Source organism: Poeciliopsis prolifica, unplaced genomic scaffold (assembly GCF_027474105.1).
Source record: "Poeciliopsis prolifica strain line A6 unplaced genomic scaffold, Auburn_PproV2 SCAFFOLD009, whole genome shotgun sequence".
Classification (NCBI taxonomy): Eukaryota; Metazoa; Chordata; class Actinopteri; order Cyprinodontiformes; family Poeciliidae; genus Poeciliopsis; species Poeciliopsis prolifica.
The window spans coordinates 3,835,785-3,849,481 of NW_026562384.1; the positions used below are offsets into that span (position 1 = coordinate 3,835,785).

The following is a 13,697-nucleotide window of genomic DNA, read 5'->3' on the forward strand; positions in this document are numbered from 1 at the left end:
TCTCAAAACATTGTGCTCCTTTAAGGTTTACTGGACAACCAGGTGAAGACGCAATTACCCCGGTAATTATCCACTTGTCTGTATTCAGCCGCACACTCTTGCATTATTCACATCCTTCAATTTACACTCCCATCCGTGCGTGTCATCGCAATGAGCCGCAGTTAGCAAGCCCTGTTATTACTACAGGAGCTGTCCTCCCCTTTTCTGTCCGCCATCTCTCTTGGCCTGCCAAACTAACTGGCATAATAGGAAAAGTTTCCCCCACCAAATGTCAATGAGTTTCAAATCACTCCTTATGTTTTCGCAGAGGGAAACATGGAGGTTAGGGGGGAGAAATGACAGGAAAGAGGAAGCCGAGCAGCACTCGCGGCCTGCAGCACACGGAGAGGGACGGGGCCTCACACTCACCTATGGGCGTGCTGTGGAGCAGCACTTGCTCCAGGTTGCGTCCGTCGTTGTAGAGCGCCAGGTGCCACGTGCCGGGGTCCATGTACTCGATGAAGCCGGTTTCCTGCAGGCCGCTCAGCAGCAGGCCCTTCGGGGTTTTGGCGGTGGAGACGGGATCGGTCAGCGACCTGGGCAGGGCCTTACCGTCCAGCAGCTTCACGAAGTCAAACTGGAAACGACACATCGACAGGATCGCAGCTCTGAGCTGGCACATCACATCTTAGCGAAAAGCATTACTAGATGTGCTTGTCAAAAGTCAGGAAGCGATGACTCACAGTCCAGCAATAATCTTAAAGTAATGGCCAGGTTAATAAAATTAGCAATTATTTGAAAATCTGAAGATATTTACAATTAAAATGAGGAAACCATACACTCTAAAAACTGTATTTGGGCTGTAGTTCATGTTATAGACTTAATTACATTCATCACACTTTTAGTGATGACAACTTACTTTTTGTGTTGAATTAGTGTAAAAGTAAAAAAACAAACAAAAAAACTGTAACTTAAAGGAACATTTTACTTTGACTTTACTTGAAACAGTTTAGTTCAATGCCATGTTTATATCCTGTAAAAAAAAAAATTCTTAATTAGTTTTTTTGTTTGAAGTAAACTAAAGGATTTGAGTAAGACCGGCTTAAGTTTGTCAAGTCAAACCGACTTCATAAATTAACCTTTTCTTTTTTTGATGCAAAAGACGTTTTGTATTTAACCTATGACATCTCTGCAGACGCTACAGTTTTAAGTGGCTGAATCATTTATAGCTGTTACTTAAGAACTACATTTAACTGGGAAAATGACAACAGGAAAGCCAATGTTGACAGAAACCCATAAGAAGTCCTGGCTGAAATTTGCAACTGGTCAAATAGGGGACACAGCAAACACACCGATCAGAGAAGACACAAACTAAACCTTTGGCCAGCTTTGAAAATACTGTGTCACATTGTATGTAACCCTGCATACACCACCACCACGGTGGCCATGGCGGTGGACGGAGCCAGAAACAGGTTCATCAAAACTAGGTGAAAGCTGCATAAAACATGAGGCTCAGGTGGAGGTTCAACCTTCATCAGGATGAGAATCACTAAAGAATTAAACCAGGCTGTCAAACTCAAATTTTTGATGTCTCCCTTGTGGACACCTGAAGCAGTGACTGAAATACCTCCTCAGTTCTTCAGAGCTCTGCTATTGACCTAATTGTGTGATTCAGCTGTTTTTGCGCAGAGATAGATGTAAAAGTTGCAGGACAGTAGGCCTCCAGGACCGGGGTTTGACACGTGTATTCTAGATCAAAATGCTGCCGTTCGGAGGTGCTGTGGTGGCGCAGGGGTTAGCATACCCCACGTTTGGAGGCCTCTGTCCTCGATGCGGACGTCGCGGGTTCGACTCCGGGTCCCGGCGACCTTTGCCGCATGTCTTCCCTGTCTGCCTACTCTCAAAAATACGAGCCACTAGAGCCGCAAAAACTCTTCGGAGAAAAAAAAGAAAGATGCCGCCTTTCATTTGACACAGTAAGATAGAAAAGCATTTGAAGGTATGAACTGAGAAAATGGGGGGGTAGAGAAACAACTTTAAGGGTAATAAATACATTTGCAAGGAACAGCAACATAACAGTAAACAAGCATGTCAAAGCCAGGCAAACGGCGGCCGTAATGTTCACTGTTCAGAGACCAATTTACAAAGGTACGTACATTAGAGACTGTTCATAAATCTGTTGTTATGTAAGAAATCTCAAAACTTAAATGATTAAAAAAGAAAAACTCAGCCTGTGTCAGCCCTACACAGCAAGTTCTGGTTCCATCTTTCAGCTAGCATTTGCTAATGTGTGATTTTTCCCAAGAAAATTTCACCGCTCTGATCAAATCTTTTTTCGGAGCCTTTGAAACGCACCTCCACAGATTGGATTCACCCCCCAATCATGCACTCTCTCCTGTTGCCTGTTGCCATTAACACCAGTGTGTCTTGCTGAGCGAAATGAGCAGTGACATAAGGTGATACAGTTAAGATGTGTCTTTTTGTCAGCAAAAGAAGAATAAATTGGCATGCCGCTAAAGTTTTGCCGGGCTTAGTGACATGTCAGCATGACTCCTTTCATTGTGCAGTTGCGAATACACGCGCCACGCAACAGAGCCGGGTTACAGGATCACAAGCTCACATTTTAAATATAGACTGGTCGGGGGTTGGGGGGAACATTGTAGGAAGTTTTGAGACTAGATGGATTCAGCTCGGTGTCCTCCCTCCAGAACTTGACATACATCGCAAGCCTCCCCATTTCAAGCGTCTAAACTGTTCTGTGCTTCTTTCTCTCCCTGCTCAAGTCTCTCCACCAGCAGCAGCAGCAGCAGCTCCCTCTTCCCATCTATCCATCGCTCAGTCCTCCTTGAAGTAGCAAAGCCCTCACTGAGTCTCATTCCCCTTGAGGGCTCTGTGTCACGCGAATGTCAAAAAGCGGCTAATTAGACCTCTTCATGCAGACAAGAGCAGGAAAGCACTGATGTTAAAAAGCAGATGACTCAGAGTGAGACGCATCCTTTGTCTGCATACGTGCTTGTTACATGGCACAACACCAGCCGTGTGCAGCGTCTCTTTCTCTCTCTCTCTCTCTCTCTCTCTCTCTCTCTCTCTCTTTCTGTGTGTATGTAAGGTTTAGAAGCACAGAAATCATCGTTTTGTTGGAAAAACAACAACATCCACGCTTCTTACGACAGCTTGGAAAAATATTTCTCTCCTATGGGGACAATATTCTTTTTTGTCTTTTTTTTTTGTTCAGTAGGCAAACAGCAATATGCAACATTACAGCCTACATCTGATGAGATTAGGACCCACTGGCTAATTACTCTACTGAGCCTGATTAAAAAAAAAACAATGAAAAGTGGGTTTTCTATCATCTCTTATGCTGCGTTTTAACACAGCTGAAGTCACAATTTAATTGTTCGCATTTGCATATTCGCTGTGTCTGTTGTCAAAACAAGTTGGAAACGGTGATTTGTTCGCGGCTCTTAACTGTTACCTGTTTAAACAGGCAGGTAACAATTCACGCTCCGCTGGATTGCCGTTTCAATCAACCCGTTATTGTGTTCTCACAAATTCAGCCGACAGAGACGCATAAATACAGATTATGGACACCTGTCTGACTGCAAATCAATATTTTTAAGAGCGAGAAACAAAACTGATTTGAATCCTCAATGGGAGACGAGATTCCTGGCTGGATGTTGCAAGAAGTAGACAAGGAATTGCACTAAAGGAAGCAAGTCAAAATGACAATGTCGATACCTACAACACACTTGCCAAGGGAAAAAAAACTAACAAGAAACCCCCTTGAACTCTCCCTGTTTGAAATACTTCATTGTGAGAACTGGATTGAGTTCTTTTAATAGGCACCCAATCCAAGGCCAGACAAAGGGAGGACGGACATGGGAGGAAAGGCGCAGAGCGGCCCGTATGGATGAGCAGCACTCTGCAAAAAGGAGCGACCCCTACCTGAGTGTGTGTGGGCGGGATGTTCCTGCGACCGTAGACCCCCAGCAGCGTGTTGTGCGACAGCGACAGATTGAACTTGATGTAGGTCGGATGGTGGACGGTCATGTGAAACCTCCAGAAGAGGCCCGGCGGGATCGCCTGGCTCTGCTGGGTTCCGACGTCGATCTCGCCACGGTCGATGGCGCGGCCCCTCACCCATTTCTCTGCAGGTGAAAGGAGAAGAAGAAGGAGAAGGGAGGAAGAAAAGCACAGGTGAAACACTTTAGTCACATGCTGGAGATTTATCAAGGTGGACAAGGAGTTCTATTCAAGATCACAGCGAGCAATTAATAACCAACCTAATGTCCTATAACAGCAGCAAGATCAGCAGCACGGCTAATTAAGTGAAACTGAATAGATCTCCAAATGACTAAGCGCGAGTCAAAAAAAAAAAAACATCTTTTCAAGGAAGTAGGCTTTGGCAGTCCTTTGGATACACTGTGCATGAAGATGAACTGCTTTAGAAAGCCAGTGTTGGGGTCTGAAAGCTTTCTACCAGGGCTTTGTTGGGCGCTATATTAGCATCTGCTAATAAGAAAGACGGATGCGTGTGTCAGGATGTGTGTGTGTGTGTGTGGGTGTGTGTGTGTGTGTGTGTGTGTCAAAGAAAAGAGGAAACTGGGGATCGGAAGAGAAAAAAAAAGTGTGGAGGGCACGCGCACACACGCGGCCACATGCATTCACAAACAGACCAACGGTGCTCAGATAGTGTCTTGAGTGAGAGGCCGTCTTTGTGTGTGGAGAGAATAGGGTCTCTCCGGCAGACCAGCCGGCCATCAGCTCCTCTCCTCTCTCTACGTAAAGCTTTTATCAAGCCCCAGTCCTGAGTCTTTTGTGTACAGGGGTGTGGTGGTGGTGGTGGTGATGGGGGGGACAACTCTCTTTGTGCCGGCCTTTATGGAGAGCTATATCTCTGCTTCTAAACTAAGATGGAGGAAATATGTTGACAGAGGGGAGCCAGCCAATCGTTACCACCACAAAGGCAGAAGAACAGTTAGGGGCAGATTCATGGACGAGTCTGCCCGCTCTCAATCCATAACGCCCGCAGCTCCACCACTCCATTATGGCGACACCGTGCACACCCACAGGCCAGCCGGCATATATCACATGTGCTGTCACGCTGCGAGAGGGAGCTGAGAGTGCAGGTCTGGGAGGAACTTTTAGCTATGCTGGAAGTGGCTTAAGGAAGGTTTGCCGTGCGTTTGACTTCTGTTCCGCCCTCCGTTTGGCTTACATGTGGAAGGGGGTCCAGAAGTCTTAATCACCTCAAACATTCTTACAAAGTCTCCAGGACGGCTGCAGAGCGCTGCAGTGCACTATGTAACAACACATCGAAACAACAGCTGAGCAGCGCCAACGACCAGGAGACCCAGCAAAGAAATCTGGGTCTTTTCACTGATTTTTTTTTTTTGATCCGGTAAATGACGAAGCTTCAACGTACACCGGATTACCAGATGACAGCAGCGGGATTTCATGATTTGATTACAAGAGCTTGTGAAATAATGTGAAACACAACAGAGCAAGCAGAAAACCCTCCCACGGCGATAGGGTGATTGTAAATTAAACATTTGTGATCTCCGTAAATGAAACACACAGACATAGTAGTTCCAACTCTCCCTTCTCAGTACAAACTTACTGGCACGCCTGTGTTGATTATGGACGTCTAGGAAAACACTGGTTGATCAGAAACTAAATCCGACAGCATTTGAAGACTCGAACACTTTTGCAAACAATTTGTTGACATCACCAACCCTCTTAATATTGCAGCAGTTTGAGCCACAGCAGTAGGTATTCTCGCCACACCCCAGACCCCAGAGAAAGCTTCCTCGTGGACATTTCTTCCTGTGTAAAGGGAGTCATTTCTTTCACTGTTGCTGTGGGTTTGCTCCTTTTAACGTTGCATGATCAACTGAATCTCAGCATAATGTTTCATAACTGGATGGTGTCTTTAATTTGACTTGAATCTATTTATACTAGACCATACTACACTGCACTATACTATACTATGCTATTCTATAATATAATATATTATACTGAATAATGCAAAACCATATCACAGTACACCACAACACACAACACTATACTAAAACATACTACACAACACTGCTACACTGTGCTACACTATACTATACTATACTACACTATACTATACTATACTATACTATACTATACTATACTATACTATACTATACTATACTATACTATACTATACTATACTATACTACTTGAAAAATATCTGTCTGTTTGATCCACCTGCTCTGGAGAACCAAATTGCTGTCATTCTCAAAATGCAGTCCAAAGGCTGCAAATAGAAAACTTTGCTACACCTTTAATTAATCATCAGATAAAATACAATATAAGAACAACATTTGAAGTAATTCTTTTCGACCTTTCAGCTACAGTTTAGATTGGGCCTACAATATTAGTCTCCAATACGACTAATTAACTCTAATTAGAGAAGCGAGTCTGAAGTAAACCCGACATATTGTTTCAAACTCATACCACTTTGAAACACTTCTGGACCTCTGACTTTGTGCTCTGTTGGCTTAGTAGTGCAACTTCTCCCATATTTTAGCCCTTGCTTAACGTCTTACACGTCCACTTTGTCGCTTGTTGTAACCGCAAGGCGAGTCAAGTGCAAATCTTCTGGCACGTGTGACTGATAGGAGAAGAGAGGAGTGGAGAGGGGCCGCATGCACTTGAGTTGTGCAGTGCACTGCATTGTTACAGTCTAATTAACTTCTGCACCTCTCTTTCGGGTAAACACCTGCTCCTCCTCTGCAGCTACATTAAGCGAATCAACATAACTTTTTACCGTGCATTCTTGCTTAGTTTCACTGTGTTACACAAGAATGGGGTGTGTATTAAAAACACACCCCAGTACCACCAGCCTGACCCCACCTGTCTGTCATCACACATATAATTTCAGCCTGACTGAAGCCAAAGTTTGGTTCAGGCTGATGCAATAGACACAAACTCTAAACTTCTCAATGACTGCGACCTTTCAAATGTGTGCTCCTTATAGAGTTTTAACTTGTTTTAACTCTGAGAGTTTCAAAACCAGCACGTTCCATTGGGTTTTATCCAAGCCCAACTGGATAAAACAGCAACTTAATTGTATTCTACTCAGCCTTCCTGTTATCTGATTCAAGTCTTGCTCTCTCGCAGCCTGAATGACCAGCTAGCATATTTTCATTTGCCAGAAATTAGCTGATATTAGTCACTAGTAGGGCTGTCTACTATTAGAAAATCTTGTAATGTTAAGTATTGCAATATATACCCATTTTCTTCCTTCCTTTTGTTCCAATCTGTGACAGTTAGTATTTTCTGGCAATGTCTTTCGTGTTCAGTATGGGTGTCTGCTGTGTTGAGTCTTTCTTCAACTGGCTTTATGACATTAGCATGTAAAATGCAAGCTCAGAATACTTGTGAGATAATAGGCAACGGTTATCCAAGCGGTCCTTTACGATGTGAACACTGCCTTCACTGATATTCCGATGACGAGGATATATTCGCAATATGTCGTGCAGCCCTGGTGACAGGATGATTTCTCGGTGCATCTTGGCTTCTTTACACATGCTGCACTGTTGGCGTGTTACTATGATCACGGCACTATCTATTGATAGACCTTCCGCATGTGCATTTCCTGTAAATAGCCTGGGAGCTCCTGGTGGAGTTGCACTTTAAGTCACATCAATATTTACGATTCACCCAGCAGTAAATCACTTTTCATGTCTCTTTTCAAAGTCTGCAATCCTGTTTTAATATTGAGCCCAAACCTTTCAAAATGTCAAACAGCATACTAATAAACACAAAATAACAGCAAAATAACTATATATGATTTTAGACTCTCCTAGTAATGTGTGCTAGTAATGGTCTTGCACATTTAAACTAAGCATTCACACAATCTTGGCCAAGTCTACCTCAGCAAACTGTTCCTTCTTATGCTAATCCAGACTTTCTGTGTCAGGTTACAAAAAGCATAAAGATCAGCAGAGGGTTGGACATGCCAAAAAAAAAAAAAAAAGTAAAAAGATATTTTCTTCAGCTCTAGATGAATGAAACATGAACAGGGCAGGGCACTGTCAGGCTCAGAGGCGTGCAGGCTGACTGGCGGGCAGATGAACAAGCAGGTCCTTCTGATGCTAATTACCGTACGGTGCCTCGCTGAGCCTGACGCAACGGGGGGACAGAAAAGTGGCGTTCAGGTCAGCTGATGGGAAGCAGAACAGAAAGAGAGAGAGATAGAAAGGAGAGGGAAACACGAGAGGAGGCTTGCGTAGAAAAGAGGGCGGCTGTGTCATTTTACAACTGCTGATGCAAGACGGAAGAAAATCTGTTTTGCGTTTCTTCAATTCTGTCTCATCGGTGAAGGGCAATCCGAGAGACGTGAGGGTCTGAGACGATTTGGGAAGTTCCACAAAAAAACAACAACAAAAAAAAAAAAACGGTGACCTTTTCAAGCTACTCACATGACTGCTGTCAATCAGCCGGATCTCAAGAAGGAAAAAAACAAAACAAAACATCTTTTTCAAATGGAAAAATCTCTGCTCTTTTCTTCTTGGCAGGCAAATCGAATATGAGCTTAAATGAACGAGGCAGTATGCAAACAGCGAGGCAAAAATTTCTTCACGCCTTGCTGTTTCCCGGCTTTATTAAAAGAAGAAAACCGCTCGAAATTCACACCTACTACTGGTTATTAGCAAAGAAAAAGAAAAGATAAAAATAAATGTTATTGCATGAATCTGCTCTTGTGCTTTTCATCATTAGCTGGCAAGCAAAGCAATTTGTGAGCAAAAACATGTGTGAGGTTTATTTAAAAAAAAAACATGTTTTTTTTTTAATAAAGAAGTGATTAAAGGGCTCTTTGGCTTCTTCAAGTCTAACATCAAACAATAAAGCAGCCTTGACAGAAACGATTAATCATTAGTGCACTTCTGTCAACTAAATAGCCTGCATTATATTAATGATCCCGCTTCAGCCAATTATGCAGGTAGCGCGGCATGATGTACAACAAAACCTACTATTGCTTTGACTTAACACCTTTCTGTAATATATATAAAAAAAAAATAAAAAAAGACTGGGTTGTTTTTCTCAAACTGCTGGACATCAAGATTTTTTTTTTCTCTCACTTTTTTTTCTTCTCCAAAACTCTCTCTTTCTGGTTTGTCGTGGCATTATTGTAATTATTCAGGATGCAACAGCGTGGCTCAGCAGTGGGTTGCATTCCCGACCCCGGGGTATTTACTGAATGTTCTCCTGCTCTCTCTCTCGGCCCTTCTTCCCGTAAACTACTCATTAATAAAGGCCACAAGTGCCAAAAGAGATATAAAGGAAACTGACATCTGCCTCATAAAACACCATCAAACTGCTGTTAGCATCTGATTTCTGGTAAAGTATAAGCTGTTGTTAAGAGCAGGTGGGTGCTGTAAGCTTGACCATCTGTTGCATCTGTGTTTTCATAGCCTAGTAAAAAAAGCCATGAGGCTGAAACAACAGAACATGCCCCCTTCAGACAGTGAAGCAGAGAGGGGAGGTTGCAGTGTTGTAACATTGATTTGATGCTAAGCTAAAAGAACGTTTTTAAAATTAGTGTTTTTTTAATTATGCATTATCCAGGCATTTTATAGCAATCAAGTAACTGTGTTGACTTAAGTTGTTAAAAACATTCTCTATATGTCTGTCAAAAATGACTTCAAAGAAATTTTACTTTGTAAATTAATGCTTTGAAATTGGGTGTCTGTCTCTTTAAAAACTCCTGCTCTTTCTGAAACTCCGCCTTCAGAAAGTTATCACAACATGGCTCATCTTGTTAACAATTTAACAGCGTTTTTATCAGCGTTGCTCTGAGAAGTAGCTCCTATGATGAGCTCAGTGTTTGCTAATTGCTGCTGGCTAGTCTGAAGGAGCTGAGTGAGGGAGTGGTGGGGGAGGGCTGCTCTGTGAGGCGGAAGCTGTGAAACCTGGACCTCCGAGGAGGAGCTGCGTCTCCATTGCGACGCTAGGTCCAACCAGGCGTTTCACACAGCTGAATGGTTGCAACGGAGATTAAAAGAGCTCCTGAACACGCATTAAAAGAATCAAGGCAACACTCCAGGTATGTTTTTGATGAGGGAGTAACTTTATAACTTGATGCAAAGCTAAAAAAATATCTTTACATAACGCTGCTCCTTTAATGTGTCTAACTGGCACAAGTAGTGCTGCTTTCACCCCTTCCCTGGGTTGTACTGGTGCACTTTAGTCATGTCAGAGCAGACATTTTTGGCTACAAAAGGAAGGAGTGTCTATGTGCCAAGCTTGTTACAACTGATACCTGCCAAGCGGATGTGTTGTACTTGTGTGACAGCAGAAAATGGAAAGGATTGCTCTAAATATTCTACCTGTAGAATATAAATTGGTAAATTTACAGAAATTACAGTAGATACTATTTATGTGCTGGTAGATAAGTAATATCTACCAGCAGGACGTCACTTAGACCTGCTGTACTTTGGACAAAGTGGCTGTAACCCGCTGCAGAACTTCATGAGGCTCATGAGGACTGACTTTTTTTTTATTTTATTTTTTTTGTATGTTTCTCTGATCGCCACATTTTCATTGATAAGCCTGTAATCTATAAAGTGAAAAATACATTTATATGCAAGGGTTTGAGTACATGCGAACAAAGTGGTTTGTTTGTTTTTAAACTGGAAGCAGGAAGGGTCAAAATGCAGGCATGAAACACTTTAGTCATGTGCTAGAAGAGATCTATCAAGGGCAAACTTACCTGTTCCTCCTTTTCAGACACTAAAATACTTTTCATCAAACCTGAATGAAGAAAATAAATACTGATTGCAGATTCTCTAACACAAAGATTGTGATTTGTGAACCCCCAACAAATAATTGGATCTCTTCCCCCATAAATGCAGCTAAAATCCCGTCTCATCTCAACCACGTTTTGTGAGCACAACATCGCGCTTGGTCTAAATTCACGAACGTAATTCATCGAGACACCCCTAACGTGAATCTTTTGTTTTTAAAAATCGATGCGAGTTTGCCGGCCCATTTAGCCCATTTAGCTCAGGGTTTCATGTGCCTGTCCGCGCCTGCATGTGTGTGTGTGTGGCCAGGTACGTGTCAGGCCGGCGAGGAAGAGGAACTTCATTATGACTCGGGACACGAGGTCTAATTAATTCCTCTTGCCTACGGGAAATTCAGGTAAAACAATTACACCTACAATCTATTTTTCAACACACTGTCTTCGCAATTAATGTTATTACCCCTCATGTTCTAATGAAGCAGAGAACAGCATTACGCTGCAGTCAGGGTCTTAGTAACAGGAGAGGTCTGATGGGACCAAAATGCACGAGCATATGTGTGTGTGTCTGAAATAGTCAATACCGTCCGCGTGTGAATCATGCATGTATCGGCGCAGACAACATTAATACTGTTCCGAATGCAAGAGAGATTGAGTTTGCCGCAGGATGAATAAAAATATCACAATGGGCAAGGTCTCTATAATTACTTGGATTCAATTAAGGGCCTTTTGAGCAGGTGGCTTAATAAGCTTTCAGCCTCCCCTCTCCACTGTGCAGCCTAATGAGTGTCAGTCAGAGTCTGGAGAAGATAATGCTCCGGGCCCCGGGGCCTTCTATTACTTCTACCGTCTGTCTTCACCTTCTACCATCAGGCCTCGGGTTACATCTGTGACAGATATGTCTGCCTGTTCACAAACTCATTCACTGCTTGACACCGACACTGTTACATATTTAACATGTGTTGCACAAGATGGCATAAGGATAAAGTATTCTCTCTTTTCTTTTCTTTTCCTTTTTTTTTTTTTTTAACTGAGCTCTGGGAAAGTTTATAACTGGCTAAGTCTGGGCAGATACTTAACGCCTGTAAGTCAGTGATCCACAGAGTGAGTTTCTCCACTTCAACTGTGTCATTATTTCAAGTGAAAGTAAGGAAAATCACTATGAGGTTTTGTGACGAGATGTATCGATTTCCATTAAGTAAAAAAAAAAAAAAGAAAAAAAAAACTTAAGAACTTTGACTTTCAGGATTGATTGGGGGACATTTAAAAAATGTTAAAGTTCACACGTAATCTCTTGGATCACGGTGGTAAAAGTATCGATGCAGGAAGAGTAAAAATGATGTAAGAAGTAACCAGGAACAGCAAAGACTGCCAAAGTTACAGGTAAATACAGAAATGGATAAATGGTTAAATAAAGTCATTAATTTGGCAAAAGATGAACAGAACAAATATGAGAAAAAACATCTTTGAACTATTATTACACTTTTCAACATTGCATATATTCATAATTGCCTTTTGCTTTCCACTGCGATACTTTATCAGAGTGTCACGAATGCAATTCATTTATCATTTAGTTTTCCAACTTGTTTGCGATGTATTCATTCTCTTGTTATTCATTAATTTCTTGCTTAAATTGATTATTTAATTCCACGTAGTGAGAGATTTTTTTTTTAACAGGCATTGCTAGTAGATTCAAAACCACTTCTTACAAAAACAAAAAACAAAAAAAAAAAAAAAAACAAAAAAAAAAACACTATGGTGGTTATATCGGGGCAAAAATGTTTGTGGCAGAAAAATTCCCATCTCTCCTTTGCTAAAAGATGATTTGGGGGTGTGTGGAAAAAAAAATCCTCTTTGCCAACAAAGTACTTATTTTAGAACAGAAAGGTGACAATATTATTATTTATCACAGAGATAAACTCAACCATTCTTATTTTGTCACCCCAAACATCAAATCCGAGGCTTTAGAAAACAAAACAGAACAAAAGAAACATCAACAGCGACTCCAGAGAGGCTCTTTGCCGCAGATGAAATGAGTCGTCCGCGGTGTAAACAGCGACTGCAGCTTTAAATCACACCCGACTTGTCCAGCCATATTTTAATGGGAGGCTTTTGGATGCGGGCTGTGTCGCACGCAGACATGTTTGTGCTCTCTTGACTCGAGGAGCTCAAGCAGAGAGCTCACTAAATGATCTATGCTGCATCACGCACGTGTGTCTGAGCTGTAAGTACGTGCGCGTGCTGCACCCTGAGACTGTATCCCAGCGTGAGAAAATCAATGCGTCCGCTGTTACACGGCCCAGTCCATCAGAGCTCGTGCGCACGCGCATCGGCGTGCACGCAACCCGCCGCGTCCTTTCTCACCGTTTCCGCACACATGCCCCCACTCTCTGCACAACCCGCCGTCCTTCCACCCTCTCTCTCTCTCTCTCACTCTCTCTCTCTGTCTGCACACAGTCTGGAATATTGATGTGCTCTTTAAGAGCCCTTCTTTCTGTCTGTGTCACAATCCATCCATCTGCACAGCATTTCTAAACCACACCGTCAAAGGCAGAGTGAAAACAGCTCAGAACTCAGCTTTACAGTCGGTTTACACAATCAGCAACGCGCGCGGCTCAGAAGGCGTTTTCATCATCTCCACATTATAATGAGGCGATATTCCCATCTACTGTATGTCAGTTTGTATCATTTCGCGTTATTAATAAATCAGACGTTCCCACAATGAGTGAGATATCGTCCCCCCCGATGTACTTCATTAAGGCAGGGAATCCACTGACACAAACTTTCTTTTTCTGTGCACTTCTGCTTTCATCTGCACCAGAGGAGTCTGTCTGCGTGGGTGCGCACGATCATGCGTGTGTGGGCCATGTCTGCGAGCTCTCACCAACGACCGTCAGATCAAGAAATAGACGCCCTGGAGTCGGTGTGTGCATGCGCGCCA

General features: G+C 42.7%; 1 protein-coding gene across 1 annotated transcript in view; it reads right to left on the reverse strand.

The window, feature by feature from the left end:
• tenm1 (teneurin transmembrane protein 1) overlaps window positions 1-13,697 on the reverse strand; it is a 250,841-nt gene that overhangs the window by 109,630 nt on the left and 127,514 nt on the right. The window contains exons 7-8 of the mRNA XM_055034529.1: window positions 3,925-4,127; window positions 409-616 (exon numbers count right to left, since the gene is read on the reverse strand). Of these exons, the coding sequence (XP_054890504.1) occupies window positions 409-616; window positions 3,925-4,127 (411 nt within the window). The remainder of the gene's footprint in view (window positions 1-408; window positions 617-3,924; window positions 4,128-13,697) is intronic.